The sequence below is a fragment of the Cuculus canorus genome, chromosome 4, assembly GCF_017976375.1.
Source record: "Cuculus canorus isolate bCucCan1 chromosome 4, bCucCan1.pri, whole genome shotgun sequence".
NCBI classification, from domain to species: domain Eukaryota; kingdom Metazoa; phylum Chordata; class Aves; order Cuculiformes; family Cuculidae; genus Cuculus; species Cuculus canorus.
In genome coordinates this window covers 41,088,940-41,116,208 of record NC_071404.1, presented here as the reverse complement: position 1 = coordinate 41,116,208, position 27,269 = coordinate 41,088,940, and the positions used below count along the sequence as shown (strand labels likewise).

General features: G+C 38.8%; 1 protein-coding gene across 1 annotated transcript in view; it reads left to right on the top strand.

The window, feature by feature from the left end:
• Positions 1–23,590, top strand: part of PALLD (palladin, cytoskeletal associated protein) — a 191,463-nt gene extending 167,873 nt beyond the window's left edge. Inside the window, exons 13-22 of the mRNA XM_054066193.1 lie at positions 1,303–1,404; positions 1,968–2,018; positions 3,471–3,692; positions 8,616–8,765; positions 12,941–13,035; positions 17,245–17,377; positions 18,327–18,534; positions 19,233–19,398; positions 20,300–20,433; positions 21,441–23,590. Of these exons, the coding sequence (XP_053922168.1) occupies positions 1,303–1,404; positions 1,968–2,018; positions 3,471–3,692; positions 8,616–8,765; positions 12,941–13,035; positions 17,245–17,377; positions 18,327–18,534; positions 19,233–19,398; positions 20,300–20,433; positions 21,441–21,613 (1,434 nt within the window). The 3' untranslated portion in view covers positions 21,614–23,590. The remainder of the gene's footprint in view (positions 1–1,302; positions 1,405–1,967; positions 2,019–3,470; positions 3,693–8,615; positions 8,766–12,940; positions 13,036–17,244; positions 17,378–18,326; positions 18,535–19,232; positions 19,399–20,299; positions 20,434–21,440) is intronic.
• The last annotated feature ends 3,679 nt before the right edge of the window (positions 23,591–27,269 follow it).

Sequence of the window (27,269 nt, the reverse complement as noted above, 5' to 3'; positions counted from 1 at the left end):
CTCAGAGCAACTAATGCTTCTGTACTTACTTTTCTCCATTGAATGCATAGGGTTTGGCAGTTTTCTGTAGCAGTTAAGCTGAATCACTCTCATAGTGTGTAAGTTCCTTTTTTTTTTTTCCAAAGGAGGTGGGCTGAGCATGACTATCAATGCCTATTTTGGAAAGTGAGAGAGACGTTTGGTCCTGACAAATGAATGGAATGTCCTGAGAAAGCCCACATGGCCTGAGGTTAAAAACAAACAAAAAAAAAAAACCCAAAACCCAACCTGTGATCAGATGACGTGGGAGGTTGAACGGAGTAAACTCTGGTTTTGCTTTTGCCTTGAGGATTTTGCCTTGCACATTCCTGTCTTGGGTTATTCTGTTTGAGTAATCAAGGCTGTGGGCATTTGGAGTGGTCACAGAAGAAATTAAAGTGAAGAAAATTCATGCTTAGAACATTTGTAACCAAGCCAGGATTGATACCTAGTTTCATGGGTCTCAGCCTTCTGGTGTAGCTACCAAATGAACTTAAATGAACTCTTTTAAAAATGCAAGCATTAGGTAGATGTAATGTTCCACAATTTCCACACTTTTTTTCATTTTTCTGTTTAAATGAGGCATTTCACCATATAATGAGTTTGCCTTTCATTCACTGCATTTTTTTACAATGTTGATTTGTAAGAAAGTTGTCTAAGTGCCTGAAATACATTATTGAATGTGGAAGGGAAAATAATAATGCAGTAATTGAATCTTATACTTAAGGTTTTCTTTTAAGTTGCTTTAATTTCCAAGTGTAAACTGTCTCTTTTTTTAAGCTGTCACCTTGATTTCCAAAAGAGTAAGAAGAAAAGGAAAAAAAGACCAAATTTTTCTACGAAGCTGTCATATTTTTTACAAAAAACAAAATCAAAGTAGTGCAGTAAGCTCTTAGCATTTTTGGCAGAGTTTTCTCCTGTGTGGTTCTAATATAAAAATTGAGTGAAATGACTAGGAGTAAGATTTGGGGTGATTTGACATGCACTTTTTCAATGGCCATGCAGATTTAAGCTTATTCCTGCCCAAGTTCCTGGCAAGAGGATGGAAACAAATGGCACAGTCAGGGCAAGGGTTGTTTAAGCCAAAAAAGCAACTTGTAATGCAAAAAAAATGCATTACAAACTGCAGAGGAAAGTTTCTGTTAGAAACTCATTGCTGCTCTGTTTTATTAATATTACTTAGAGCATTGCTTACTGTCTAACTGCCGTATGGCTCTTAATGAGGAATAAGAACTTTTATTTCTTCTTTTCCCTCCTCCTCATTCCCCTTTTATTTTTGTTCAGAGATTAACTTACGAGGAGAAAATGGCTCGTCGATTGCTGGGAGCAGACAGTGCTGCAACAGTCTTCAATATACAGGAACCAGAAGAGGAGCCTGCCATACAGGTGCCACATCTCTCTACAATTTCACAGGAAAATAAAATATTTCTTTCAATTTTTCTTTGTCACAGGCTTTGATTCCCTTTAAAATAATCGTACGTAAGTCAGTAAATGTATGCAAGATAGAATGGTTTTGATTACAGAAGTCATGTGTTATGTATCAGTGAAGTAAACTGGAGGATCACATGCCTATTGCTCAGTTTTTCCTTACTGAATTGGGTTGAGAGTTCTGTCTGTTCTCTTCTTTAAACTCTTCCTTTTATCCTATTCTGTCCTAGCCTTTAAGTTTTTTAAGGGAAAATGTATGTCTATTTTCTTGAAAGCATCTTCTCTTTACGTGTGTAATTTGCAATTTTTGAGTGTAGGCCAAAAATACAACACAAAGTCTGCTTTAAAGGCCAGATACATGTTCTCCATTGTTGAGATGCCAGACTTGCTATTCGGAAATGTGTAGTGTTCATTTGCTTATGTTACCACATATATGTTCTCCTGATAAAAACTCTGAGAAACTGTCATGGATGCCTCTTGATCTTCTTTCTGCCTCTTGATCTCTTTTTCTACCCTTGCAGGAAGCTCGCTCTGTTGGTGCTTCTGTAGTGAGTCCTGTGGATATTCAAAAGGTTAAAGTTTTCACCTTTTTCTGTCCTTTTTTGTACATTGATTTTTTTCTATGTTGCCTTTGCCTTTTCCCTTCTGCTGTTCTTGGTTAATAACAAGAGGTCACCTAGCATTAATCTTAACTGGGAAGACAGGGGCTTGTTCTGTAAACCTAATTGTCAGAGCTCAGGCAGCTTAACTGCAGCAATGGTGTACTCCAGTACCTTTCTGCTGTAACCTTAATATGCTGATACTAACTGTCTTGCATCCAAATCAGCTTCTCTTTACACTTACCACATTTACTTCATTATTTACATTTAGGATAAACTTCCAGGGAACAAAGAAATTTTTTAAATGTCTGTTTAGAAAGGTATTTTTCCATTACTCCATTTTTACCATTATTGAGGGTTACCCTAAGTTCTGTAACCAGTCAGTAGAAAGGCCGCATGTTAATCCCACGACAGAGTCAATGGTAGAGGATATGAAAGGAGGCATTGTATGAGGCGTGTTCTACCTTAAATAAAATAAGGGTCAGAGATGGCCAAAGGTCATTTGAAAGAGTGCCTGAAATTCTGCTGACTGAGAAGAGCGTTGGCTAATTAAAGGGGTTTTTTTTCTCTTTCTGAGCTTTCTTACTTTCTGGCATTATTGTTGTTATCACTAGGATTCAAAGCAAGGCTTTTGTACTGCAAAGTAGATAGAGTGAAAAGGTCAAGAAAATATATAACTCTGCATATCACAGTAATGTTTCCTTGTATCTGAACAGAAAATTTAAACAAATGGTGGTTTGTGGTGGATGAAACTTTCCGCTCTTCTTTCTGTATCTTGAATACTCTCGTGACAAATTTTGGTTTTAAGGAAGAAGTGATACTTTTGGCCAGACAAAGGGGACCATGGCAACAGGAGCGAAGGGAAGCAGCTATCTTGGACTGCCAGTGTTGCCATTTTCTCCCTTTTTTTTTTTCCCCCTTCATTTTTACAACCACTGTACACAAAGTCATTTGAGCCTTCAGGTGCAGCCTCCAGTACAGTTCTATGCAAATAGCAGATATGAACCATATGGTGTTCTGGCCATCTGGAAACAAAATCCTAATCTGCCTGTACCCTCAAGGAAATATTAGTGTGTTTCTTTTGTCTTTATGAATTGCTTCACAATACTTTTATTCTTAGAGGCTTTTTTAAGAAATGGAAGGGAAGCAACCAATTACTTTCCTTCCTCTTATAAATTAGACCTTAAGATAACAAAAAATATGATTTTTTTTCTCATACCAAATGTCTTCATTGTTTTATAGGGAAGTTATAGGGGGCACATATCATAGTGGTTTTCTTAACAAGATACAGTTTCCTTTTATATTTAAAACCTTAATGGAATGTCAAAGATCAGTAGAATAAGAAAAAAAACAAACAAAAAGCATTGGCAGCACTTCTTGCTGAGTGGTGTGTTGACACTAATATTTACTTTTCTTATTTGACAGGAGTATAAAGTCTCCAGCTTTGAGCAAAGATTGATCAGTGAAATTGAATACAGGCTGGAGAGATCTCCTGTGGAAGAATCAGATGATGAGGTGCAGCATGGAGACGAACCTATTGATAACAGTATGTCACCATATTTTGAGATAAAGCTGAAGCATTACAAAATCTTTGAGGGAATGCCAGTCACATTTACATGCAAAGTGGCAGGGAATCCAAAGCCAAAGGTAAGAAAAGAGGGTAAATGTTTCTAGAAATGCTCTGAAAAGTTCTATATTGGTACCTTACCATCAGCCCCTGGATTCTGGGCTGTTTCTTACAGGAACAGCAGACCTTCTCTCTTCCCAAGTCAGACTCCTAGCTGGTATAAACTGTCAAATCTCTTTTGGCATCACTTAGATTTATACTAGGCAAAAATCCTACTATGAGGGTTCAGTTCTTAGTTACTCCCTCCTGAGACTTAATCTCTACTTTACCTGGAAGTAATACTTCCGTCATTTTCAGTTACCTTCAGGGCACATCTCTACCACAGAATGCAGTGCAATGCTAGAAAATACTATGTGAGCTGGCACAGTAGTCCCAAAAGCAACTTCATAATGTTAACGTGAGTAATTAGCTCAGGCACAGCAACATCCTAATGCATAAATATGGTGCTTCTGGCTCAGGAGGCACTGTGGTATCTGCATTCTTCAGTGGTGCAGAGTGGTTTATATCTACACACCTTAACAAGACTTAACTTTATTGAAAGTTGGAGGGAGGCATGTTAAAATACCGTAAGTTCCCAAATATCCCAACAGCAAGATGAGACATGATGGTGAGGTTTTAATGATAAACTTCAGATGGAGGGTTGGGCTTGGGAAGCTTTTCCTTTTAGCAAACGTAAAAGTACCAGTCATGTGATGTCAGTAGTCTGGAAGAATGCCTTGCTTTTGTAGGTTGTGTTTAACTATTTCAAAAATTGCTTGGCAATCGATTGACTCATTATGCAGCAGGGGAAGAGCAGGAGCTTCTTCAGTTTCCTTGCCAAAGCCTGTATCTTGTTCGTGAAGGTCCTTGAAGCTCTTACAGTGACCTCTTGTGGAGAAGGGCTCTTTTCTTAGACGAGATCAAAGATGCTTTATCTCTTATCTAAGATCTTCACAGCAGCAGCCGCATCCAAATCTCTTATCTAGTGTGAGTCTTGCAGGTATTCAGGATTTTGAACAGAGATAAATGCAGATTGCATGTTCAGTAATTCAGGTGTATGGTACTGCACAAACTGTAAAAAGAAAAATTAAGTTGGTCAGGTAGCAGAGAGAGAACCACAGAGAACTGGGGCTACATCTACATTAACAAGTAGTGCAGACCAAAGGAAGCGTATCTGTGGAATGAGATATCCAACCCTGCAGGCATTGCAGCTGGTTTTACATCAGGCTAGTTCTAATCTTGTCTCACAGACCGAAGCAGATGCAGCACATTAGATGTGTTCTTGGAGCACATTTTCTGGTTTAGTTTCATCTGAAAGGAATCCAAGTTTGTGCTCCGAGACCACAACATGATATGAACCACTGCAAAGTAAGCGGGGCTGATCAGTATACTCGTATCAGAAGAGCACTCCCGCTTCTAACGTAAGACACACTGAGATCAGCTCAGTCTGACTGAAATGAAAATTTTTATGTCCTGCATTACTTTTGAGATGACTGTACAGAAGAGTCTGTTGTGCTGAATAAAAGTGGAAGACAAATGGGTTCATTGGTGTTAGAGGTTCATTGTGCTGAAGAAGTACTCTTTTTGCCTGAGGCTTATGACTAAGTTACTGGATGAGCTGTTATGAGTCAGCCTTAGTCACCTTAGCCTTTCCCTAGTTTTCACAGTTTTCAATTAAAGTGTAGTTTCACAGTCTCTTAATCTGATCTAAGACAGATGAAAGAGGATGTCTCCTTTCTCTCGCTCTTCTTGTTTTAGACTCCGGGATTGCACAGCCAAGAAACCACATTGTTAGTACTGCCCTAAAGCACAGCACTACAAAGGACTATCTGATGTGAATGCACTCTGATTCAGATACGATGTTCTGCTTTTCTGCAGTGTCAAAGCATGCACATTAAGAAGTAATTTGCTCTTGCACCTGGGACCATGAGCCTTTATTCCATTCACTTGCAGATGCTTCGTGCAGTTGATCAGGTTGCTTGGGATGGAACCAATTTCAGTCCTGTTGGATAGCTACTTGTTAGCTGGGCTTTGTAAATGCCAAAGGCTGTACCTTCCCCTTATCTGCCGGAGCATGCCAAGATAACAATTTTGAAAGGCTGAGGGCTGCCCTTCTGCTGTCATTTGTTGAAGCTGGAAGTGTTGCCCCTGCATAAATTCTTTACTTTGGCAAATGAAAAGCTGGAAATAATTTACTAACTTGAAGCTCCTCCCTTCTAAGTATTCTGTCAGGTCTGCCAAGGAATGGCTTTGGGAAAGACTATAATGTTTCTGAAATCTGGCATTCATTACAAGGGAGTTTTTCCTAAGCGAGGTTATTGGCTTGATTATTTTTTCCTCTGAACATGCCATGTAAATTGAATACTGATGTGCAAAATCTGTCTTCATAAATATGACTTTTTAAATCTGAGTCTACTTTTGTTATAACCTTCAGTGTAATGTAAAACTATTTTCTCATTAGAATGAGAACCCATGGAGATACATGAGGAATTGTAGAATGCTTATTTTCAAGGGATATTTCTCTTCTGAATTAGGAGAACATCATGTAGAAGGTTAAATGAGACATGAATGTTGCGTAAAGCTTGTACTGCTCGCTCTTCCCATGGCTGAATATAATTCCTGATGATTAAAAATGCTTATGCTGCCCAAGATCAAAACCCTTTTTGTACTGTGTGTTCCATAGTATTTCTAGTATTGGTTTCAAAAAATCTGGTGCAAGTAAAAGCAATCCAGATGCAGTGTTCAGTGCTTACGTAATTTAATGGTACATTTATTGAAAGATATCCTAGAAAGAAAATACTTCACTGTGAGGGCCATTGTCTCCAGCAGCGGTAGTGTTTTACTTATTAACTCCATGTCAGATAAAGGTAATATTAAGAATTTACTGCTCATAAGTAAACCCCAGTGATGCCAGTGTTTTTAAACTTAGTATAAGTATTGGACAACGTATGCATCATGTTTGGATAGCCGGTTCAGTTAAAATTTGCATGTATTTCCATGTAACAATTCTTGGCGTGTCTCCTAATATTTCTGATAAATGCTTTGTTATTAAGTAATTACTACTTAATGCAGTAGATTTCCAAGCAACATTATGACACATGTAAAGCATGCAAGTTAAAACTCATTTTTTTGCAGCTATGTTGTTACCAGCACCCATTAGCATGTGTATGTAAGTGATCAAATATCTTTTGCATCTCCAGTAAGTGCTCTGTCAGCAGACGAGAAGACATGACTAAATCTTTTGTTAGCAACATAGACTCTCCGCAAGGCTGCTGACAGACAAAATGGGAAACAAGTATAACCAGCTACTGAGGAAATGAAATCATTTCTAGTTACACATAATACTTGTTAATATAAAAACCATACGTGGTAATTAATTTTAAAGGAAATTTCCACTCATTCCCTCCAAAACATATTCTCCATTGTTTTTTGTGACATTTTAAAGTATATCTTTTCCTCTCAGGTGAACGAATTTTGAGCTTTGAAATGCTGGCGGGTATAAAGAACCTGGCATGTTAAACTCTATGAGGAACTGTGTGCTTTATCATTTCATTTTTATTGGAAAGCTGGCACCTCATTCTAACACCTAAATTCCTACTTCAAGAACTAGGCTGAGGAAAATGTGTATTTTCCTTATAGTAAATAGTCCCAGCAGTCATGTGACCAGGACAAATACATTTGTTCAGCTTTGTACAAATTAACCCTCTAAAAATTGTGTAGGCAACTGCCCAAGTGATTCAAGAAATGCCCGACACCACTAAACTTATAGAGTAACACACGCTTCAGAAATTACAAGTAAATAATTTTCTACTCAGATATTGGTTTGGAGACCTGACTACAGGTCTCTTCCGAGGGTAAAATTTTTCACATATTCCTGCGTGCGTTTTCATGCATACACCACATCTTTTGATTCCAGCAGAGTTCAGTTCGGGGTTCTATGTTGTTTTTAAAATATAGCAAAAAAAAAAATAAATAGGTGAAAATACTTGGAATTTTCTTTGCCTCGAGACTGAGACATTAAAAACATACATGGTTTTTGTGTAATTTATGGATTACTATAAGATATTATTCTGCATACATCATTTTTTGGCTCACTGAAAGTAGATCTTGGGTCAGCCAGAGAGTAAAATTATGTATCAAAAGTAATGGAAAAGACCTCTGTTTGATAGATAATGTAACTGTTCTGTACAACTTGGGAGTCTGCTGGTGCTGGTGTACAGTTATTAAAATATACCTACGTGCTGACTTGTTGAGGTATTTCCTATGACTTTGTAAAGCTGTTCATCTCTGCAGTTGTCTGTCACGTCAGGGTGACACTGTTAGTTTCAATCATGCGATTGTACTGAGCTGTCCCGTTGCATACTGAACTGCTCGCTGGCAACGGGAGCAGCTGAATCCGCTTCTGGCTTTTTGGTCCAGTCCAGGCAGCATAATGACCATGGGACAAAACTGGTGTTTCAACAGTGAGGTCATTACTTCTATTTTATTAATTGTTGAATTAACTATTCCTATAATTGCCTCATTTTGTGTTTTTGTTTTCTGAAAAAAAGAGCAATAAGCATTTTTTTCAACTTCTTCAGATTTAAGTGAAACAAAAATTTAAAACTAATAAGCTTCTCTGAAATAGAACTTTTCTCTGTAATGACATTTATTTCCAGCTCTTGAAGTGTTCGGCTGCAGTTCTGCCCTTGGCTTGGGTACAGCCCGTATGCAACTGTAAACTTCTTTGATAAATATTCATGCTGCCGCCTTTCTCTTTGAGTGATTGCTGATCCATAGCTTGACTTTTAGTGAAAGTAGATCATGGACTGTTGTTCTGCACTTTTACTCATTGATCAAACCGGTTTTCTTTTAATGCTTACCAGAGAGGTTTTCAGCAGTTAAGATTCATTAGTACTATTAATTGAGAAATGATGACAATGAGCGTCCACCTCTTACCAGCCATGCCTTGTTTTCTGCTGCAGATTTATTGGTTTAAAGATGGGAAACAAATTTCTAAACGAAGTGATCACTACCGAATTCAAAGAGAACCTGATGGAACTTGCTCATTGCATACTGCAGCCTCCACCCTGGATGATGATGGGAATTACACTATTATGGCTGCTAACCCACAGGTAGGTGAAGGTTGGCTCCAGAGCAAACACGCTTCTGGACATAAATCTTCAGCAAACTATCTCATCGTATGTATGCATGATTTAATTAAATGATGAAGTCACCATAAAGTATGTAAGTTAGATTTCTGTTTTCATCTTGCTTCAGTAGGGTGGGACCTTTATATCTCCAAGAGATTAGCAACTCAACAGCAGTTTTTTTCCTATGGTTTGAGGTTTCAGAGGGGAGAGGTGGTGTTTTTTAATCACTCTTCCACTATTTGTTTCAGCTGATAACATCTCAGCGTCCTAACGTGAGCATGGATAGTGTACATACTCTAAAGGGAGAAAAAAATCCAGTTTACCAGCAGAAGTAACCCAATTCAGCAATTTCATTCTCTTCTGTTGACTTGAGGCCAACTTTTTGATATGAGTAGGAGTATGTCACACCTCAACATGTTTACATTAGGCTGTGACTGCAGTTCTATAAGGCAAAAAAGCCTTTATGTAGGGGGAGGTCTGCTGGGTTGATCCCAAAGTCTTAAACAATGTCTTTCTGAAACACAGAGTGTTACTGGTTTTGTAATATTATTTGTTCATTCGCATACCCCATAAAGAGCTGCAGTGTATAACAGGAACCCACTAGTGTGTTGAACATAGCTAAGCTTAGAGTTCATGCATCCCATTGAAGTAACTTTTTCAATTCACTTTCTCTGCAGCACGGCAAACTGAGGGGAAAGATGTGTGCATGAGAAACCAAGGCAGTGACATAACTTTAGGGGTATAGTGAATTACTTGCTTCTGTAGCACCAAATATTGTGCCAAGACCTGGGATTAGAATCACACTCTAAAATAACAAACTGTATCACTGAGACAGAGTTTAATCTAAACAGGAGTGTTGCTCTGTTATGAATGTTGCTAGGTTACTTAGAATGACACTGCCATTTTTGCCCTGCTCTTTGTCGATCCTGCTCATATTGCAGCGTTCTTGTGAATTTCGGGGTCTGTACACACAGACGACACATAAATAGCAGTTCTAGGCTAGATTCTGCAAAGTGCAGTGCTTAAATGTAGGTAGATTAAACATTATTTCTACATATACGAAGAGAAATAAAGAATTAATAAAGACATAGCATAAGGCCAAGGGAATTCTTCAAGCTGGAAGCTTGTACACATAGGTCATAGGTGACCATTGTGTTATATAGCACTCGGTAGTGTTTAAATTGTGGAAATTCACAGCAGGTTTAAAAATTATAAAACGCACAGATGCCCGCCCAAGGTGGGAAGCAAATCCCGTTTGTCTTCCTGGAAGCGTTGTGTCTGTGCATGCAAAGAGTTTCCCTATGTAGTGTTCCTTGTAATCCAAAATCTGAGAGGACTTGGTGATTAAACTGCCGTTGTGTTTGGGCACTGTACTCTGTCCTGGAATACCTGTTTAGGGCCTACATTTTTAGCATTTTTTATTGTGGATAATGCTCATTCAATGACACAACAATGACCCAGGTTATCAGCTCTGGTCATTGCTGACACTAGTTTGTCAATGGGTTTTTAGAGACACTAAAATGAGCTGGATTTGTATAGTTCCCAGTTTGGGGACTGAAAAAGCAGTTTAATTAAATGATAAAATTCTGCATCTGTGCTTTTCTCCCCTCTTTGCAGGAAAAAAACAGAAGCATCGTCCTCTGGCTCCACTAAACAAAACTGTTTCATCAAGCCCATTCTGGTTTTTTTTCACAGTGTAATTCCCAAGCAAACATACTTATCTCTTCCACCACTTGCATGCTTTTACTATCCATTTAACAGTACAATGGAGGCAAAGAGGGCGTATGAGTTAATGTACCTTTCACACTAGAATATCTGGATTCCAGTTCTTTTAAGTCATCCTGAATGGAAATAATTTTGGCATAGCCTCCTCAATTCTAATGGAAAATTGTCCACATCTCAAAGCTATCACAAACTTAGGCAAATTTGGCAACCTTTCCTTAAAAAAGTAAAATGCGTAAATATAAGGGAGCCTGCATCAAGATTCTGATGAACTGGTAGATATTTGCTAGGCTGTTGCTGTGTTTTGGTCACTGCTGTTGGAACCACCAAACTACAAAGCAAAAAGACGTATTCTTGGCAAAGGCGTCAGTTCATTAAAGCTCTGCCAGTTTATGCCATCTCGTGATCTGGATTAATATTACAGGATTTGTGTACATAAAAAGTGACTTGCCGACACACCTTGGAAATGGTCTGTGGTCATTAACAGTGCAGGCGCCATTGCCTGCGATGCAAAGCACAGCAATCTGGAATTAGGGTTCTTAAAACACCTCTGGGGTTTGCAGTAAAATTTGCCATATAACTTAATCCAGAGCAAACTGACCTTGGGCCTAGACAAACATAAACCCTTGCCTGTTTTAGGCGTGTAGTAACAGGTTAAATCCCTCAACTGAGCTCTTTCCATGAGCTGTATGTGTTCAAGTAGAGTCCTTATTTTCACCATCTTTCCTTCTGTGCTATTCTCACCATGTCTTTGCGTTATGCACCCACAGTCCTCAGTCTGGATTTCCCTTATTTGCTAAGCCATCTTCTCATTAAATTACTTCCTTCTCATCACTTCTTTCCCATTCATCCCATGACTTTTCCAAATCTTCGGCTTCCTGCTTGTTCTTCCATATCCAGATTCCTTACTGATCTTCGTGTTCCTATTTATAAGGCCTCCATATACTGAAATACGCAGAAGTTATACCAAAATGTGTTAATTCATTACCTGGCAGAAAACAATTAATATGCAATGGTGCCTAAAATAGAGATGTATTTGTTCCAGATGTTTTTAATGGTCTTGTAACACACAACCCCCCTTTTTGCTTAGGAAATTGCTGCAGGTCATGCACAATGGCTTATCTTAACACAAGTTTTTTTTCTTGTGGACTAAATGGGTCATGGGAATAAAAACAGGACACAGACTTTATTTCTAACAGTCCAGCAGTAACACAAAGGTCATTGCCATTTGGAGGCTGCTCATGACCCCAGTGAAATTGTTTTTCAGTGGGCTTTGGCCTGTTAATAAACGTCCCAAATTCTTGTGACAAAAATATTTGTCACTTCTGTGCTAACAGACTTGAGCTTAAAGCTTGGAACTGTAAAAATACTTGGATACTGCAAAGCTGAAGTGGATGTTGCCTTATAGCTCCCAGTACTAGGAGCAGAGATGGGTGTACATCTTCCATGCCTTTGTCAATGAGCTATTTAAAACTATTATTTTTGATAAGTTATTACAATTGTTACATTGCTATATAAAAGCATATAAACTCTTACTACAGTATTATTTTTATACACGGCTTTTATATTTATACCTATTGCTGTGTTTACTAATAACGTCAGATGCTTTTACCCCTTCCATGGTGAATGGTGGAGCCCTGGGTGCCAGCAGTTCTGGCCACAGGTAGTCCCATCCCAAGTTTGTTACCACAAGTGCTCGTGGGGGACAATCTATCTTCTGAAAAAGAAAGTAAAACTAAAAAAAGAGGGACTAAATACGATAGAGCCCATGTTTCATTTATTATTCACTGAAAATAACCTGAGACGACTGAACTGTCTCCAATGTCCACCAGTGTTGTTGTGTCCTGCAGGGTGATTCCTACCCCCAAACCAGGCCCGCTCTTTAGAAAGGACCCTTAAAGTACTTGTACAATTTTTTCAGTTATTATATTTATGGGATTTTTTGAGCTGTGGCCCCACCACGTCAAGTAGATCAATCCACTTTGGAGGCAGCAGCTCTGTCATTGACCAACAACACTTAGCAAGTGCCACTTTCAGGATCTTGGACTAGTTGTTTTGTGTTTCTGTCTACTTCCATACACAGAGAAACCTCCCACCTGCATCAGTAACTTTGTCAATACTGGTTTAAGGCCTTAATTGCCAGTGGTGCTAATAATCTTTCTTAGAAGAAAAACTTCTAGGCAGAACATTGTAACTGTGACTGTGTTATGGTCACAATTATTTGTCTGTTCTGTGTTGGACTGCAAGCTGATAGCATAGTGTAGTATTAGAAGGTATCTTGACAAATTCTTTTCAAGGACTTGGTGAAAGAAGAGCTTGTATCGCTTGTTACAGACTCTGTAACAGGTGGGCAAAACCAGAGAGAACAGGTTGAACATTTATTAATGTTATATGCTTAGGTCTTTTAATGTTCTTTTTCTCTGTTATCATAACAGGGCAGAGTAAGCTGCACAGGCAGGCTGATGGTCCAAGCTGTAAATCAAAGAGGCCGCAGTCCTTGGTCACCTTCTGGTCAGCCTCACATAAGGAGGTAAGTCTTGTTTTATTTCTTTTAATAATATGTGATTTGCAGAATTATCATCATAAGACAAACGGTGTGAAGTAAGAAGTTAAGATAAATCCCTGGCATTCAGGAAGAAATGTCACCTCTGCTGTCTAAACAGTTCTGCAAAGCTTGTACACTCAAAAGTAAAAGCAACCTCTGAAATTACATCACTTTTAAGTGTGTTTACTTTTGCCCATCTCCTCCTCCTTTCTTTGTGATGTTCGCTAATTACTCTTATCCCAAATTACACCATCGGCTGTTGGTATGGACCTTGTAGTTTATATTTTTTTTTAAAACTTCTCACCTGACGAGGAATCTGCCAATAATCTGCAGCTTTTGATAAGCATTCATTTAAAGAAAGAGCAGCAATAACTGCATGCTGAAGCAGTTTATTAGATTTACATTAGAAATATTTTAGGATTTCAGTGATTTCAGTTGAGGTTCTTATAAGGAATTATGAGTCAGAAATGAAGTATTAAACTTATCTTTGCTGAGTTTAGGATTAATGGCATACAAAGCTTTGGTTTATGGTTTTGGACCATATAAGGAAATTTTCCCTTCAAATACGTTTTTTATCACCCAAAGCATTTATGAGGCTATTTAGCAAGGCTTGCAACAGCTTTAGATGATACAAAAAAAATTCATTTTGGTCACCCAAACGGAACTGCTTTCAAGGGAGTATAAGGGTTCCCGTTTCTGCTGTGATGAGGCACACGTTTTGCTTAATGACCATAGAATCTTAATATTGTCATTGTAATATATAGAATAGATGTAATTACCCAGTCAATATACAATAAAGAAATCATTCCTGTAACAATTAGTAGCAGTAGTAGTACGTACTGTAGAACTGCTGCATGCAAAACAGGCTCTCTTCCTCCCTCAGATAACTAGAAAGTACTAGAAAGTGAGGTTGGTTGTTCAAAGGGTCTTATCAGTCCAATTCCTGTGTGGACCAAATTGGGCTTCCTGCAGTCCTGAAAGCATTTCCCAGCATCTCTCACTGAGGCATCCCATCAACTCCCCCCCAGTGCTTCATTTTCAGACCTATTCAGCCCAAAGCTCAGGCTGCTTATGGAGGGGAGCATCCTGCTACCGTTGCAGTGTTAGAACAGCCCCAAAAAGCTGGGTCCGTTTGGCCTGCAGTGAATAAGGCACTTGATTCCTGCAAATAAAGGATAAAACTGAAAAGTTTCTGTTCATCTCTGAAAGGAAGAGATGCCACGAAGAGTCAGGTTTCAGCTGAGCATACAGGGTGAGAAAGGGGAAACATCTTTAAAAATGGGAACAGGAGAAAGGAAGATAGAGATGGGCAAGAGAGTAGTGAGCAGCTGACATTTCTGCATCTTTCTGAAGGATAAAATGTGGGTCTCTCCGCAACGGGCAGAACCCTCGGGTCATAATGGAGGCAGCTCATTTTTCAATCTCTCCAGGTGCAGAGTCTGAGGCTACTTATGGCTAAGCTGGTATTTTATTTTCTAATTGAGACAAACACTAAGGCAGCCACTCTTGTTTTGGTTGGTTGTCCAGTAGAGTAATGAACTATAAGTAACAGACTTCCATATAGCAGTTCAATTAAAATTATGGCAACTAATGGGAATTCTTATTTCCTGTAGAACTGCCATATGTGCAGGGCTCATCCTGATACGTGTACTTAGGGAAGACCTGTTTCTGCTAAGCATTCAGCAAAATACTCTTTCTCCCACTACCCCCATCATCCAGTTCTCCCTGAGACCGATGAAATTTGAACATGTAAAAACCTTCCTAAGACAGACTTCCACCATAGGCGTTTCTACTGTTCCATACCACACCATGCTTCCCCCTACATTCTGAGTTGCATATATTGCTGAATATTTTTGAGAACACATACTCCTGTGGCCTTGCAGTAGTGTTTTTCTAAGCTTTCCCGCTTGAGAGCAACAAAACTTTTTTTTTTTTTAATACAAGTGTAATTATTAGCTTAATGACCTTTATGACTTGTTACTCTGTTGACAGGCTTTCTCCAGCAGTATTTTTCATCTCTTAAAGAATGTGTTCTGGCAGGAGTGTGTTTTTTGTCACCTTCACTACATCATGGACTTTTTAGAAACTCTTTTTGTACTTATTTCATTGTAAATGTATTTTTCTGAAATGTGCTTAACTTGCAAACATTGCCCCTTTAACGTTACTTTGTGGGGAAGGGGTAACTTTTGAACTGCCTCGTGCCTACCAAGCTTGGGCTCAGTCCTTTAGCCAATACAGCGTTCAGCAGGGCAGCACCTAAGCTGTCTTGTCGTGCACTACAGCCAAAGCCCGAAATAAGTCATCTTAAAAATGCACGAGATTTAAGGAAGATCTAAAAAAATAATATTGCCTCTGCTGTCAATTAGAGGATTAATTTGAACTTAATCTCCTTTATCCCAAATTAGTGATCATTATCATATGATCAGTCATAAAGTCTTCCTGTGCTGCTTCTCGCAGAAATTCCTAGTGCATTGCACAACAGCAACAGATGGAGTCTCCCCTGCACACAAATAGTATGGGATGTTGGTAGTGCTGAAACTAATCTTTGCAATTTGATGCCCACATCACAGCTGAAGAACCCACAAGAAATCAAAGGGCATGCCGGCCTATTGCAGTTTGTGATTCCTAGACAGCTGAAGTACCTGGCTCTACTCATTTCAGTCTTTCTTTAAAACCACAAAATGTTAAGGGCTTAAAAGTAGTCTACGATTTTACAAGTAAATTTACAAAGAGGTTTAAAGAAATGCATTCTTAACTTCAGAGTCTAGACTGATTTAGGTTCCTTTCAATTGCGTAATTTGAAACCTTCACTTTCACAATTCAAGAACATAGTATATATATAAAAAAAAAAGTCTTTGGCTACAAACTCTTAACCTTTTTGCTTTCCATTTCACTTGGTGTAATTTCCACACCTCCCCGCCCCGTTTTGACCAGTGCTGTCTTTTTATGCAGCTGCAGCAGTGAGATGAGGGCTTTCAGGACTTTACCACCACTGTGGTGCTAGGTAACCTGCTTTGCTCACTCTTGCAGGACATTAAAAAAACACCAGTTACTTACCATTTATTGGCATCTTATGAAGAGTATCTAAAAAGGAGGCATGTACATACTATAAAGGCAGATTTTGCATGTGCTGCTTCCGTTGTGCAGCACTCACTTCACTGTGTGTGCTCCTTTCTAGTCAGTCTTGCAGAACTAATTGCCAAAAGATGTGAGTAGAGTTTTTCTTTATAACCCATCCATCTTCGATCCCAGCTGCATGCACAGCAGGTATGTGTGTTTGCAAAAACTGTTACAAACTCGCCAACTGGAGCGTAGCGCTGCTGAGCTGCAATGCAGCAGCTGCAGAAGGAGCTTTAGGCATGTCCAAGGGGCTGGAAAAAAAAAACAGTGCTTAAGACCTGGATTTTAGTGTCATTGATAAACGTTGTCTTTGAAGACGTTTGAACAGCTCCTCTTCACCACAGCAGGCTGTAGGCAGCAGTTGGCTCTAGAATGGAAGCTGGAGGAGATGATCAGTCAAGGACAAAAACTGATCTAAAATTGTGTGTTAATTACAAGTTTCTTTGATTACTAAAGCACACAAAAGGAATACCGCTAATTTCAATGGGAGAAAAATCTACTTAAAAGAGGAGCCACTTAGAAAAAGATTTGAGAGATTAAATCAACAGGCAAGAATAGCTGATGCTGGAAATAAATTAAATGACATCGTGGAAGCCTAAGGTGATTAATTCTATTTCTGGGAACAGTGGTCATTTTTTATTTTTTTTATTTTTGTAATTAAACCTTTTACAGTACCTTTATTAAGAGCAGTTTAACAACCAGTGTTTTTTGTCCTGTTGCTTGCAAATGAAATTCTAATTACTTATTTTATTTGCATTTCAGTGACTTAAAGACTAACTTTACACAAAAGTAGTATCATATATACATAAATGATTGTTAACAAGCATTACTCTATAGCAAGATTGTTTTCTAGGTCATATTTTGCCACAACGTGTGAATTAAATGGAAGTAATAAATATAATGTCATAAATAACTCAGTCTGAGCCCAATGCCGTCAGTGTCTGTGTGTAAATGTAGTGATTACGGTATAGATCAAAAAAGTGATTTAAAATTCAAGTAGTCTTGGTAGTAGTTTTGGTTCTGCTGATTTAGCAGAGAAAAAAATAATTTACCTTTATTTCATGTTATTTTAAGACCACGATCTCGATCAAGGGACAGTGGTGATGAAAATGAACCAATTCAGGAACGATTCTTCCGGCCTCATTTTCTGCAGGCTCCTGGAGACCTGACTGTTCAAGAAGGAAAACTGTGCAGAATGGACTGTAAGGCAAGTATCACACAAAGGACAACAGCAACCTTTCAACACATATGGCTGATTCAAAACCCAAGTTAGTTTCTTTCTAAAGCTATTGGCCACTGTCAATAGGTCAATGAATCTCACTGCTTATGAGTATGTGGACAATAAAAGTTTGCCTCCCCTCCAATGAAAGTGCTTCAGGCAAATCTTGTAGCTCTCGGTAAACTGGGTTTTAGAATTCAGCCATGCTGGGGATGGAGGGAAACAGCACACATTACAAAGAGTGTGCCTCTCCATTTTAAGTCTTTGCATTACTTACATTTCAATCCCCCACCGAAGTTTCGAACCATATAATGTTAATTTATGACTTTGTCTAACAGGATTCATTAAGGCTCGGACTTCTGTTTACTTTATGCCAATCTACTTGGAGAAGCTATTTGTTTTGAAGCAGTACCCACAGAAATGGCACAGCTTTCAGAAGAATAAGACTTGTTCACACAGACTAAGCATTAACTAGTGCAGGCGGTGCTGTCACAAGGTTACACCTAAGGGGAATAGAATGTCAAGTTCAATAATTAGTCAGCTAACGTCTTTTTCTCTGCAAGCTTTCTACAAGAAGTTAATCCAGAAGGGAGTATCTTCCCACTCCGTGTGAAGAGCAAACAACAAAAAAAGACAAAAGGTGTCACCTTGCCTTTTGTTTCGCAATGGATTATTGTTTAGCTTCTAGCATGATCTAAAGACTGATCTTTTTTTCAGTCACACCCATAGGACATCATGGGATTCAGGGAGTTGGCTAGAAAGTAAGTAAATGAATACAACTGAGTCAATGTGTAATTCATGATAGAGTTAGATCTTTAAATCTTGTGGTACACCTGCAGCAACAAACAAAACCAAACTTCTCTGAAGTAACAAGTCAGGACTCCTCCAGTGTTTTATATCACTAAGACCATTTCCCATTATTCTGTTTACACTTAAGGTTAGTGGATTGCCAACTCCAGATCTAAGCTGGCAACTTAATGGAAGACCAATTCGCCCTGATAGTTCTCACAAAATGTTGGTGCGTGAGAATGGTGTGCACTCCTTGATCATAGAACCAGTCACAGCCAGGGATGCTGGAATCTACACATGCATTGCCAGCAACAAAGCTGGTGAAAATACATTCAGCTTGGAGCTCATTGTTGCAGGTAACATCTTCCACACTGACCACTGTAAGGCTAACATGAAAGAGGACAATGTAAGTGCTGTCAAATGAGGTGGCTGAGGGGTAGGGGGTAAGAAAAGGAAACCTGGCAGTAACAGAACTATAATACAGTCATAGGTGATACATTCATGTCACGTCATGGGCTGACTGGCATGTAACTTCTGTGCACACACCAAAAAAAAGAAAGCTGTTGTCCCGAGGCACAGTTGAGGCTGTAAACCAGACTATTTACTTGAATGGGTTTTTTAATGTCCATTTGTGCAGACACAGATCTACTGATGAATAGCTGATATGATGCAATTTGTATGTTTCACAGCATACTAGACTTGTGCCATTCCAGCCCTCTAGTAGAGCAGTTCCTCCTATGTTTTTATGGAATATGAAGAAGCACTGTTTAACAAGTATTGTGCAGCCAATTTATCTTGTCTTCATTGTCCTTGTGTCAGTTCTTTCAGGGGAAGGGGGGGAAACTACTCAGCTCTATTAGTGCTCACTTTCCCCCATTAAAATACTGATATGACAGTTTTCTTGTGATTAACAGGATTAGACTTTGTCATTAATGTAGACAACACACGAGTGTCCTGTCGCTTAGATTTCTCATTACTGTTTTTTAGCATGCTGCTGAAAGGACACTGCTTTCATAGACTAGTGTCAACATGACTGCGATCTTTATTTTCACAGCTAAGGAAGTACACAAAGCACCTGTGTTTATAGAGAAGCTGCAAAACACAGGTGTGACTGAGGGATTCCCAGTGCGACTGGAGTGTCGAATCTCAGGGGAGCCGTCTCCTCAGATATTTTGGAAGAAAGAGAACGAGTCACTGACATACAACACTGACCGAGTGAGGTTAGATTGCCTTGGAATTATCTCCCTGTCTATAACTTCAATGACTACTTATCTTGTAGGGCAACTGAAAACCTAGAAAGGCATAGAACGCTTTGTGTGAGCAGCAGCTCATAAATATTAACTGGCTATTGTAATAATTTATAAATTAACACCTACTCAGAGTTGCAACCAGACTGGTGGCCGAGCCAGAATTAAAATGTTAATTCTGCTTTCCAGCCTTGGACTTTAGCAACTATATTTGTACGTTAAGCTTATGGAGAAGTAGTTATTCCCTTCTAGAGCTGAGACTTACAGAAATTTACTGGTGAAAACCTAGACCCCTAAGTAATGCTCTCTGCTTCTCTGCAGAAACCTCTGTTATAACTCTGCTGTGTAGTTTAGCAACTATTCAATTTTTTGAATATTCCAAGACCAATGAACTTGTCTTCAATATTTGATAATATTCTGTACAAATATTAGAAAGCAAATTCATGATATACTATATTGCAAGAAAAGGAACTGACTACTGCTATGACACCATAATAAACTATTGCTGTCCTTCTTAAATAACTAAGAGTATTTCAGTACCTGTTCCTAAAGGCTTTTATGGATTCCCCAAAATGTCGGGGCAAGTTCTGGCACTCCTGCCTCTCAAATCAGGCTTCCAGATGTCTTGATCTGTAATTGTGAAAGAGAAGTTACGCATTTTTGCTTCTTAGTTTTCAATTCAGGATATTAAGCTGCCAAATTGTCAAGCATACTCAAGGTTTTATTTTTCACTTGCTAATTTCTGAGGAAACCCCATATTAATTAAAGGTGGATTATAATTCATCTGTAACTAGAACTGGGTCAGTTTACATTTAAAAATAGCCTACACTGTTTTGCAATTTAAATACTAATTCTCCACTTTTGTTTTGTTTAGCATGCACCAGGATAACTACGGCTACATTTGCCTGCTTATTCAGGGAGCTACAAAGGAGGACGCTGGTTGGTACACTGTTTCAGCTAAGAACGAGGCTGGGATTGTGTCCTGCACTGCCAGGTTGGATGTTTATAGTAAGTGACTTCAGTTTTCATGATCACGTTAATCCCCCTAAAAGCTATGGTTCTATAAGTTTCAGTTTATTGACAGAATGGTTTACATTGGTCTCTCTTTCTTTTGTTTGTAGTTTGTCCTCAATAATAACGATCCACATCAAGACAACAAATGCTCTGTCAAAGTACATTTTACCATCTTTCAGATACCTAAAGCAAAACAAGCATGCATGGTTTCTGTTTTTGCTTAGTATATTAAATATAGTTAATTAACCACAAATAATGGCATGATTATAGTATTTTTGTGGATCATTATTACTATTGCTCTGCTAGTGCCTCCCTAACCTTTTTTATCCTTTTGTACCGTAGTCTGTAATACACCTGTGACAGCTACCAGAAGTGTAGCAGATGGGTTTATGGCTTTCTGCTTAATTATTCAGTTTGTTCCAAAGCAGCCCCTCACACAGTTGAATGCTTTCTTAAACCAAAATCTCTTACCAGTCTTATCATAACAAGAATTAAGGGGGGGGATGGAGGGGAGAAGGAGTGAGGCTGGAATGATAAAGCATGGTTTCAGGGGTGAGGGGGTGGTAGTGGGACTTGGGAATTACGATACTTGGCTCAGCATTCTTCAGCATACAAGGGTGGTGATGGCAACCAGATGGTTTCCTTTCATGTACCACAAACAACCCTTGAGCAGGCCAGTCACTGTAATATTAGCACACAGCAACAAAGCCCTCTTGCTGTCACCCATCCCAGTGACACAAGGGAAGGCGGAAAGCAATGCCAAAAAGGCACCGTAACAAACAGCCACTATTGTTCTTACTTTCCACATTTGAAGTTGAAACAACATGTGGAAAAAAAAAAAAGAAAATCACAAAGAAGTGAAACAAACTTGCCTTTGATGTAAAGATCTGCTGCTGCTCAGAAATCAGTATCTCCTTTACCAGGGGCTGACTGTGCATCTGGTACTCTTCACTGCACAGCTCAAGATGGCTAACATTTTTTCTTTGCTTTTTAATCTATAGCTCAGTGGCAACAACCACCTCAGACAACCAAGCCAAAGAAGGTGCGGCCCTCAGCCAGTCGATACGCTGCACTTTGTGACCAAGGACTAGATATCAAAGCAGCTTTCCAGCCTGAAGCAAATCCAGTCCACCTGACAATGCAATCTGGCTTGGTAGAAAGTGATGATCTGTAGATCCTGCGGCCACTTCCATCATTTTCTTTCAAAGCAGACACACTGAAAGCCATTGCCTTGACCAATGATACTCCTATGTCACTTTATGCAAAGGCAGACACCTTCAAGTACAAAAGATAAACAACAAACACAATAACCATATATTCCTTATTCATATACCAAATTAGAAGAATAGGTAGATTGTTAATAGAAATGTCCACATTGCACAACAAATCACACTCACCGGTTTCTTATACCTAAGTTGCTTCAGCTCTTACAAATAACCCTCTTCATAAAGCCAAAATACATCAGAGACAGATTTTTCAGAAGAGAACACTATTTATCACTACATGCCTTCATAAGCAATAAGTAGATGCTACACAGTCTTCATGGTGCAAGATGTTTCATTTGAGGCCATTAGATCACAAAGGAAATTAGAATGTATGGCTACCTATAGCTCGGAAGTGGCAACACGTGCTATAGCGACAATGAACAAGTGCAATATTGTTGAGAAAGAAACAGAAGGGACAAGGAAGAGAAACAGTAAGCAAATGCTGTATCTGCAAACCAATTTCTGTTCTACAGTGAAAAGAATACCTTGCCTTAAGTGCTGACAGTATGGACAATTCTATAAAGCAACATCAACACTGTAACTTAATATTCTCCTGTATTTTTCCTTTTTGCCATCTAGGAGGAGGCTTACTTACAAACAGCAAAGACAGTTCAAGCATAAGCAATTTAACCACTTTGAGATAACAAAGAAAAAGAGCTGACTTGTCCTAACAGTCTACTCCAGACTATGACTATTGGTAACTAGACAGGAAAAAAATGCTGACAGAACGAACCGCTGCAGGAAGTTCCTGCAAGGGGTGGGAGGGGGACAGGGCAAGAGGCTGAAACTATGGATTTCCTGAATACAGTCTGTAATCTTGCAATACTCCCACTCAAGAATCTGAAATTCTAAGGTGAGCTGAACACTAAGGAGTGTATGGATGGGACGTTCAACTGTTTAAAGCTTGTGTAATGTGTATGAGGAGTTTAGAAATGTATAGTAAGTGAAAAATGGGTTGAGACTGCAATATAGATTTAAATGACAAGTATACACCACAGGTGATGAGCTTGCAGATCTGAGGAAGGAGAAAATGAAGATGGACAAAAACAATATCAAATTTCTGCCTTTTATTTTCCTTAACATAGCACATCTCTGGTAGATTTCTCTTTTTATTTCTGACTGTAGACAACTGACAGCTCTTTTACTGGGTAGAGTCGCGCACCATAGATGAAAAGCCTGAAGGCTACTTTCAGAACGCAAGGCAAACCCACATCAAACTGGAGCCCACCTCATCAGACCTGACTTGGTAGTTTAAAATTAGAACCAATTAATTTCAGCTGAAGGGGAGGGAAGAAATTACTAGGCCTGACAAGAAAAAATGAGCATTTGATGGTACGAGCTACGATACTTTGCTATGAAAGGAAAACACTGTATTCCTTATATGAAGCACATATATGGTATCTTCCATTATTTATAATAAAAGTGTTGAAATCTTTTATCTCAGTTCAGTTATTCAGAAGTCTTGTACTTAGGGGTTGTGTTTTTTTAAATTTTGTAATTGTGTACACCATGTATTGCATTACTGCTACCCGTGTATCGCTTTGTAAGTACACAAAGTTTGTTATGTTTTTAGCAACTAATAAACTTTAGCACATAAGGTAGTACTCTTCTGGTGCAGGATATGACCAGTTGCAGGGATCGTTAATCTAGGTTAACGTCATAGTCTGTCATCTGGGAATAATCTGATTCTATTCTAGAGAAAGTATGTCATATCATTTGCCAAATTTTTCTCAACTGTGACATGCTAATTACTGTTTTGTTTAGCTTCACTAGCATTATTTTGCCACCTTTTATTTGTATTTATAAAAAAATGTATTATCTCTACTTTGGATTGTTGTGCTGATATAATGTGGGTTTAACATCAATAAATATTACACAAATAGAAAGTTTTCCTTCTGGTACAGACTATTAACTGTTTGAGCACAAGCATGCAAGTGTGAGACATAGAGATTTTAAATATCAGGGGTACAGATGAAATGAGAGCTACACGCAGCACCTAAAAAACCCTAGAATTCATTGGAGTATTCTGCTTGTGACCCAGAATGTTGTTTAAACAAAACCAAGGCATGTGACTCAAAGTCTGAGAAACTTGCTGAAAAGTACTTAAAAATGAGGGGGTTTTAACAGGTGATAAAATAGGCAGGTCTGTTTTCTGTGTCTAGTAGTCGCACTGTGACATCTCTTACAACTTATTGTAAGTAAAGGGCATGGCCCAAGTCCTGTCAGATTTGTTTAAGGAGAATCTTCTAACAAGGCAATATCGAATTATTTTTTTTTTAGATTACCTTGTAAAATCCTGACTAACTAGCATCGCCGCCTTTCCTTTCTGTGCAAAAATACCAGGAAAGATGCAAGATAATGAATTTTTTCTTTTAGGTTTACTTTTCGAGCATCGATCACTACAACCAGCATTATCTCAACAATTAAGTGAGTACTGACATTCATGGCAATAAGGCAGCTGAAGTCAGTGGAGCTCTGTCTGCTCACAGTAAATTTGTCTTTGGCTTAGAGACTGAGACTGCTCTTACGAGTAAGTTTAAGATGAGGTCATCATCACTTTTTGCCTCTGTATATACATACAGACACACATTTAAGTAGTAAATCACATCTCTAAGCAGCAACGTTGTTTTTACGAAAACATTGGGCCGTGCTGTTACTTAGTTACTGTGACTGTTTGGGTTTCTCAGTTCAGAGATAGAAGCGTGGCACAAGAAAACTATATACTTTTAAAGCCAGAAATCTGAAATTCTTGGAAGCATCAAAGTAACTTTAAGAGATTTAATCTCCCTCCACAAACCCCGAGGATAGATAGTATGACCTGCAAGTGTACTTTTATCATTTAATAGGACTGAAAAAGAGAACTAACTTTTTGCAAAACTTCAGGTTTAGCTATGGGAAGCCTTCAAATTATTTAGGAAGCTGCACCGTCCAAGTGTATTCAAAGTGACCAAAGGCTCAATGCAGCTATGCTCAGGATGACAACAGAAACCTTTGTGAAGAGCACAAACGGTGAGGTGCAAAATTCTACACGTGTGAAGGGTTTTTTTTCCAGCTGGTGGTGCACCTTAATAAACACTGGCCGCCTCCTGCAACTCCACAGCCACAGTACCAACTATTTAACATATATTTAACATTTTGTCACAGCCAGCTGGGGGCTGGGAATCAAAACCAAATTATAATTCAATCTGAAACACCAATTTATAAGTCACTGATTCTATATGACCACTTTCAAAGACCAGTTTAATTCAGTTAGGTTGTATGCTAATAAATGCCTTGATTCCCCACATATGGGCAATTACATCCTTATTTCTGCAAGCATCCGAAACGGATTTAATATGCAAGTACTTCATGAGATCATATTACCCATCGTGTCACGAGGCTGAGGGGATCAGCTGCATGCACTGGCTGTGTGACCCAGCTGCCAAACCCACTCTGTGCAGCACAGATAGATTAATACACGGACTGGAAATGCCTGCTCAGATCATGCACATTGACAACAGAGCAGACTCGCTGCCTCGCTATTCAGCATACATGCAAGTGGCAGAATTTGCTAACGTTTAGCTATTTCTCTGTAACTGGCTAAAAGAAGCAGCCCTCCCCTGCACAGTTTTTCTGTTTGAATAGAACTCTTGACACATCAGGCAGATGAAAACACAGCTCCTGCCCTAAGAAATTTACATCTGTTCCAGACAGCACATAGTATTCTTCTAACGCTCTTAAAACTTGTGATGCTAATTCAGAATTAAGCCACAATCTGCATCCTTTTGTGAAAGTGATAAATACATAAAATAATCTCATATTACACAATCTCCAGTAAAAATTGTATGTATAAAAATTTGTGTTTGAAACACAAAATGCTCACCTCGTGCTTCCAGCAAAAAAAAAACTCGACTACAAGCAGCAGTAACTATACAGCAATGACTTCCACAGCTATAGAGAAGGAAGATGAATGAACTCAGTCCAATGCCATCAGGAAGGAGAAATTTTCTGCTTTATACAGTAACTGCAGTGCAACAGGTAGACCTTGGGGAAGGGCCAGGTCTTGCAACCACAGTCACTTTCTAGTTCTGTAGTAGCAAAAATTGTCCAGAAACAGCTGCAAAACAAGAAAGGAGAAAAGAACAGCACATGGCCACTGCTCAGAACCATTGCATCATTTATGGCAGGAGCTCTACAAATCTCATCACACTGAATGGATTGGGGCTTGTTTTCCCCCTGCCTGAAACTGTTCTGTTAAACACACAACTGAACACACTGTAAAGCTTGATTTTGCCTCCTGGCCTAGCATCACAGAGTAATTCTGCAAAGCGGAATGGAGGGCACACAAATACATTGCTTAGGTCAGGATCTTTCCAAGCAACCATAAAAGGTGTTGAAAATGCCCCGTAAGATAAGACTTCCATACAGCAGGCAACACATCTCTACTGCAGATCAAGAACTAATGGATTCTGGAGATGCCTTTTCCCTTCAGCCTTTGTCTGAGCAACTGCTGGAGTCATTTGTAGGAAATGGACTGTCTAAAAGAAAACCTGTCTTATCACACTATCCTATAGAATAATGCACAGTTCTGGTTATTAACATACTAACTTGCTGCTGCCCCCTACAACACTTCAGAATTACTGAACATTTTTGTAATCGACCTTTAACCTACAAGTTTTATCTTTCTTAAATGCTGTATTAACTTCAGCTGTACGGTCCCTCATCATTCACTAACTAATGTGTAATAATGTATAATAAATAAAAAACTAAAATAAAATGTAATTCTTCCACCAGTACAACTGTTACCAAATGCAAAGATCTTGACCTGTGCGAGAATGATGTAATTTCAGTTACGGAACAGGAGCAGCTTTCAAAAACTTCTGTTACGTTAAGTTCCAGATCCACTTTCCACTAGGGAAAAAGTGTAATTACATAATGTAGATCTCCAAATCTAAAACAGGCTGTATTATTCGTTTCTCTTGAAGTCTGATATATGAAAAGCATAACACAGATAAAAACCTTCATAGAAGAATAAAGTAATTCTTACATTATTATTTTTAAACTTTTTCTGAGCATCAAATCCATTGAACGACCAACTTCATCAACCAGAACAAAGTTTTCATTTGTGATTATGTTTTCTTGCAACATATAGACATGGGTATAAGAAAAGGCACAGCTGTTATTCTAAAATAATGAATTTCTGGTCAGCCTCTACATCCTAAAAGCAGAGGTGGAGTGTCACGCTGTCCATGAGCACTAATTCCAAGGACTGAGACATCAGTGATCTGTCCTCCCCCAAGGCAAGTGGCACTGAAACCTACAGAGGACAATACAGTAAGGGGAGCTTGAATGAGCTGTCCCCGTTAGCAACAAACCTAAGTTTGGCAATGCAAGTACCTCTTCACGGACAGCTTCAGCTGTACATGTCAGAATAAATAACTTCTTATGAACAAAACTCACCTCACATATTGATAATCTAGTACATCTAGCTCTACCCTGAACAGAAAGACACCACCTTAATTAATCAATAAGAGATACAGGTACATGATAAGTACTACAGGAAGCCAGGTAATGCAGCATTACAAA